Here is a 5622-nt window from a genome sequence, read left to right as displayed (position 1 = left end):
TGTACAGTTCCATAACTGTGAGAATACATTGATAGCATTTAACTCTAGTAACAGGCATTTGTACCAGTAAGCATGAAAAAGTAGGGAAAAGAACTAGTATGTAAGCACTGACTAGTACTGTAAAGTATATGTGTATATAGGTCAATCGTGGCTCAAGAGTTCGCAGTTCATCCTGTAATTGGAAGGTTGCCAGATTGAGCCCCGCCTCCGACAGTCTCGGTCGTTGTGTCCCGGGGCAAGACACTTCACCCGTTGCCTACTGGTGGTGGTCAGAGGGCCCGGTGGCGCCAGTGTCCGGCAGCCTCGCCTCTGTCAGTGCGCCCCAGGGCAGCTGTGGCTACAATGTAGCTGCCATCACCAGTGTGTGAATGTGTGAATGACTGAATGTAGTGTAAAGCTCTTTGGGGTCCTTGGGGACTAAGTAAAGCGCTGTACAAGTACAGGCCATTTACTGTGCATGTGTTTATGCTCAAGTGTATGAATAAATTAGTCAGTTTTAAACAGTTGCAATTTAAACAGTAGAAGAGTGGCACTATATTTATATATTTATAAAGAATTTCAAACAACAATTAATTGATGCTCAAAGCAGGTTTATTTAATTAATATCCAGATTTCCAATTAGTTCCGAATTGATTCAGCAGCAAATCACATCACCAGTCACTTCAAGGCTGTATGTATTATTGTAAGGTAGACCCTACAATAATACATACAGAGAACCCAACAATCATATGACCCCCTATGAGCAAGCACTTTGGCGACAGTGGGAAGGAAAAACTCCCTTTTTACAGGAAGAAACCTCCGGCAGAACCAGGCTCAGGTCGGGGCGGCCATCTGCTGCGACCGGTTGGGGTGAGAGACTGAAGACGTTTGTTGTAGGTCTGATTGAAGGACTGATGTGATGGTAAGTTGTCTGCTGCTCCGCTTTGAATATTGAGAGATTAGTTGATGGATTTCAAGCCAAATTGTGCCCAAGTTTAAGACCACATTCATTGGTTGTTTTTGTTGATGTTATTGTTTTGGGCTTTTTTTCCACAAGAATTTCTAGCTCCCCTAGAATTCTGGCCACCCAAACGATGATTGCTGCTGAGAGAACACAAGGTTTTGTCCCCCTGTACTATTCATGTCAGTGCAGGGGGTTCTCCTTGAGAGGCCAGGGTGGAAAAAGGGATGCTTCAGAACCTCCGAGGGTGTTATGCGCAGATTTGCATCCAAGGCCAACATTTCTTTGATTAGCCTTACAAATAATGTTTGGCCATTTTCCGGTCCTCGCCTAACTTTCAGCAGTTTTTCGAGGTCATCGAGACACTTAAGTTTTATATATCGAGTTTCCTTTGATCGATAATGTGTCTCGTATTGAAATTGTTCTTGGGTCTTAAATGTCCAGCGCTGTTTGTTGTAGTTATCCTCGATGAAGTAGCAGTCAGTGTACAAGCCAGACTCTAGGAGATGATCTGGTAGCTGACCCTGGGTTTCAATTATGAATTTTAAAACATCATAATCGTCTTCCCCAGGATAGAGAGGCACCCCTGTAGCAAGCTCCACAGCTACCAGCCCCAGAGACCACATGTCGATTGCTTCGTCGTATGGAATGCCAAGCATAACCTCAGGTGCACAATAACCAGTTGTCCCCACACGGTCACCAGGAATCACTGCAGAAGCAGGACATGCGAGGCCAAAGTCTATGAGTTTGACTTTGACGGGAGACTCACTGTGGTTCAGCACCATGATGTTTCCAGGTTTGAGGTCAGCATGCACTATTCCCACAGAACCCAGGTGGAACAGAGCATTTGCAAGCTGATGCAAAATTGGCCTGAGTTCTCTCATTGGGAGACCTCGGTTATTCCGGTCCCCAATGTAGTCCCACAGGCTTTGGTCAAGCAATTCGAAATTCAAGCAAATGCGCTGTCCATCGAGGAAATAGTCGTTCCATTCCACAATGTTGCACCTGTCTGGATCCAAGCGTCGTAGCTGCTCCAGGATGAAAATTTCCAGTTTTGCCTGGAGCAGAATTTCAGGGTCGCTCTTGTTGACTTTAATAGCAACGGTTTTGTTGTTTTTTGTATCGCGACATCTGGTTACCAAACCAAAGCCTCCTTCTCCAAGGAAAGCCTCTACCACGTGGTGATCTCCTAAAATGGTCCCTTCCGTTATTTGAAGATCATCTTCAGAGGCAGATGGGTTGGCTGAGGTGTTGATGTCTCCTTTTTGAGGAAATTCAACTGAGTTTTGGAAACTGCAGCTGAATTTTTGCAATCCATGACTTTTCCAGCTTGAAGGCTGCTGAGAGAGCACAAGGAGTTCTCCCCCTGTACTATTCATGTCAGTGCAGGGGGTTCTCCTTGAGAGGCCAGGGTTGAAAAAGGGATGCTTCAGAACCTCCGAGGGTGTTATGCGCTGATTTGCATCCAAGGCCAACATTTCTTTGATTAGCCTTACAAATAATGTTTGGCCATTTTCCGGTCCTCGCCTAACTTTCAGCAGTTGTTCGAGGTCATCGAGACACTTAAGTTTTATCGATCGAGTTTCCTTGGATCGATAATCTGTCTCGTATTGAAATTGTTCTTGGGTCTTAAATGTCCAGCGCTGTTCCTTGTGGTTATCCTCGATGAAATAGCTGTCAGTGTACAAGCCAGACTCTAGGAGATGATCTGGTAGCTGACCCTGGGTTTCAATTATGAATTTCAAAACGTCATAATCGTCTTCCCCAGGATAGAGAGGCACCCCTGTAGCAAGCTCCACAGCTACCAGCCCTAGAGACCACATGTCAATTGCTTCATCATATGGAGTGCCAAGCATAATCTCAGGTGCACAATAACCAATTGTCCCCACACAGTCACCAGGAATCACTGCAGAGGTGTTACATGCGATGCCAAAGTCTATAAGTTTGACTCTGACTTGAGACTCACTGCGGTTCACAACCATGATGTTGACAGGTTTGAGGTCAGCATGCACTATTCCCACAGAACCCAGATGGAATAGAGCATTTGCGAGCTGATTCAAAATTGGCCTGATTTCTCTCATTGGGAGACCTCGGTTATTCCGGTCCCCTATGTAGTCTGACAGGCTTTGGTCGAGGAGTTCAAAATTCAGGCAAATGCGCTCTCCATCGAGGAAATAGCCGTTCCATTCGACGATGTTGCACCTGTCTGGATCCAAGCGTCGTAGCTGCTCCAGGATGAAAATTTCCAGTTTTGCCTGGAGCAGAATTTCAGGGTCGCTCTTGTTGACTTTAACAGCAACAGTTTTGTTGTTTTTTGTATCGCAACATCTGGTTACAACACCAAAGCTTCCTTCTCCAAGGAAAGCCTCCACCATGTGGTGATCTCCCAAAATGGTCCCTTTAGATATTCCAAGCTCATCTGAGCCGAAGGCTGGGTTGGCTGACATGGTGTAATGTGTCTGTTTGCGCTGTGAATTGGTGAGAAACAAAACTGAACTTGTTTTGGTTTCTCTCGTAAATTGCTCTCAAAGCTTCTCAAAAGGGTTTTAGTTGCTGCAGGTCAACGTCCGTTAAGCATAAAGTAACAGGTGAGCGCTTCTATTTATAGGTTTTGGATCAAAGCAAAGTTATGACGTCAGAAAGGATCAAAGCAAAGTTATCACGTCACAAGCGATCGAAGCGATTCTAATATGTGCGCATGCGCACATATGAGAAGCGATCGAAGCGATTCTAATATGTGTGCATGCGCACATATGAGAAGCGATCGAAGGGATTCTAATATGTGCGCATGCGCACACGTGCTTGCTTGTGTAATATTGTTCACAGTAAACTTGACCCTAATCAATTTAATATCAGTCAATCAAAGAAAATGTTAGTTTTGGAAAATTTTAAAATGACATAACTGACAGTTAAAACATTTTTTGTTCATGTATTTGTATTTGTATTGTCTTCGGGGTTTTTTTTGCATACCATGTCAAGCTTTTCTGTATATAGTCATGTCGTAGATTTCGGAGCAAACAAGAAATTGAATTGGATTTTAATATTGCAGTGCTTGGATTTCGGATTTGGTGCTTAAAACTTCTTGAAACTGTAACCGTATTTCATTCACCACAAAGAACTATCTGATTGAATAGTTTTCTTATCAGATAGAGAAATAAAACGAGTCGCAAAGTCTAAAAGCAACATTTGTCTGCCTGGGCTGTACCTCTGCACGTTAGTCTGTTTCAATGTGTGACCCCCCACCCCCTCCCTGATCAGTCGGGGGTGAGTGCGCTAATGTGCCTGGAGGCCGTTTTAATGAGTGTTTGCTGGAAAACGAAAAATACAAGAAGGATTTGTACGTTTTCACAACGGGGGAGTTGCGTAAGTACTAGTAAATAATTTTCTCGAGTGTGTACGTTACACATGTTATTTGTTTAAAATTGGTATTATTATTTTGCTAGCTAGCAAACTCGCGGGATAAAGGATTGAAGTGCACTCAGTGCGATACAATACGGTGACGCTATTCTAACAGTTAGTTATTGCAGGGTAACTTGTAGAATATGCTGTGAATTGAACCAAGATTACACAGCAGTAGCAGTAATACGAGTTACTTCCCTCAAGTGAAAGCGTTAAACGTTAGCCCGATGCTTAACTAGCCAACGTCAGGCTTTCTGATTGAAGGCTAAAAGCGACGTTGTCACCAAGTAAACAGAATATTGATGATATTTTTGTGTATCGCTGCAGCCTTTTCAAGTATTAACCTGGTGTCTTTGGGAACAGCTTAGGGGGAAATGACGGTAATATGACTGAACCATATGGGAAGAAAGAATAGGCACTTTTTGTGCTAGCGAAGTTTCCTGGCTTTCATTCAAAATCTGTTTATCATTAAACAATTGAAACATAATGGCTTCGAGCTGACATTGAGGCCTGTGGGGCACTATCAGCCACTGAGACAGTAGACAAGTGACTATTTCACACTTTAAGGCTGCCTGTTTATTTAAGGGAGATGAACAGTACATTCTAACTGTACATAATAATATCAATGATGATAGATTAAATAAATGGGTTTTTGAAAGACGCTTGTGCATTTTTAAAGTCTAAAGTGTTGAATTGATCTGAGTATGTCATGTGTTCAAAGCCTCTCCCAGTCAGTGCTGTTCTCTATGCCTGTCTTACTCTACATGATGTTATTAGCACAAACACTTTAAAGGTGATAATTAGGTCTACAACAATAACACAGACTGCAATGTAGTTAAGCGTCTTACAGTTAGTTTTGAATGAATGAACTTAAAAAACAACACAAGCAAAGATCTGTCTCCTCCTGTTTTTTGTGTCACATAAGAAAGAAGCATCAATATCTGATGAGAAGACTTATTCATTTGGCCTTTCACGTGGTCTTACTCAGGTGATGCGAAGTGAAAGATGCATCCTTTTTATGGTAATGTGCTGGAAAATGTTGAAAATGGACATTAAACGTGCTTACAAAGTGCTTGAATTTGACCCTGAAAGGTGTATGAAAGGTGTATGAAGCCAGAAAAAGTCACACTTGGAGTAAAAACCTCTCATAGCAAGTTAATCATATTCAATTGATTTGATGCTTTCAGCACAAAATTTAGCCACACAGTCAGGACAGCGTCTGCTTTACCTTCATCGGTAAACGTGTTTATGCAGTACATAGTAACAGTGTGGCTGAGTCCTCT

At 42.8% G+C, this 5622-nt stretch overlaps 1 protein-coding gene across 1 annotated transcript; it reads right to left on the bottom strand.

Moving 5' to 3' along the window:
- Positions 1 to 573: 573 nt before the first annotated feature.
- Positions 574 to 3615, bottom strand: LOC146681800 (uncharacterized). Its single transcript, XM_085448417.1, has one exon. The coding sequence runs from the start codon at positions 3385 to 3387 to the stop codon at positions 1051 to 1053; it is 2337 nt and encodes a 778-aa protein (XP_085304543.1). The 5' UTR covers positions 3388 to 3615; the 3' UTR covers positions 574 to 1050.
- Positions 3616 to 5622: the final 2007 nt, after the last annotated feature.

Source organism: Copadichromis virginalis, linkage group LG23 (assembly GCF_057382275.1).
Source record: "Copadichromis virginalis isolate Kocher_CV1m ecotype Utaka linkage group LG23, C_Virginalis_male_GT1.1, whole genome shotgun sequence".
NCBI lineage: Eukaryota > Metazoa > Chordata > Actinopteri > Cichliformes > Cichlidae > Copadichromis > Copadichromis virginalis.
This window is presented reverse-complemented; position numbering and strand designations above follow the sequence as displayed.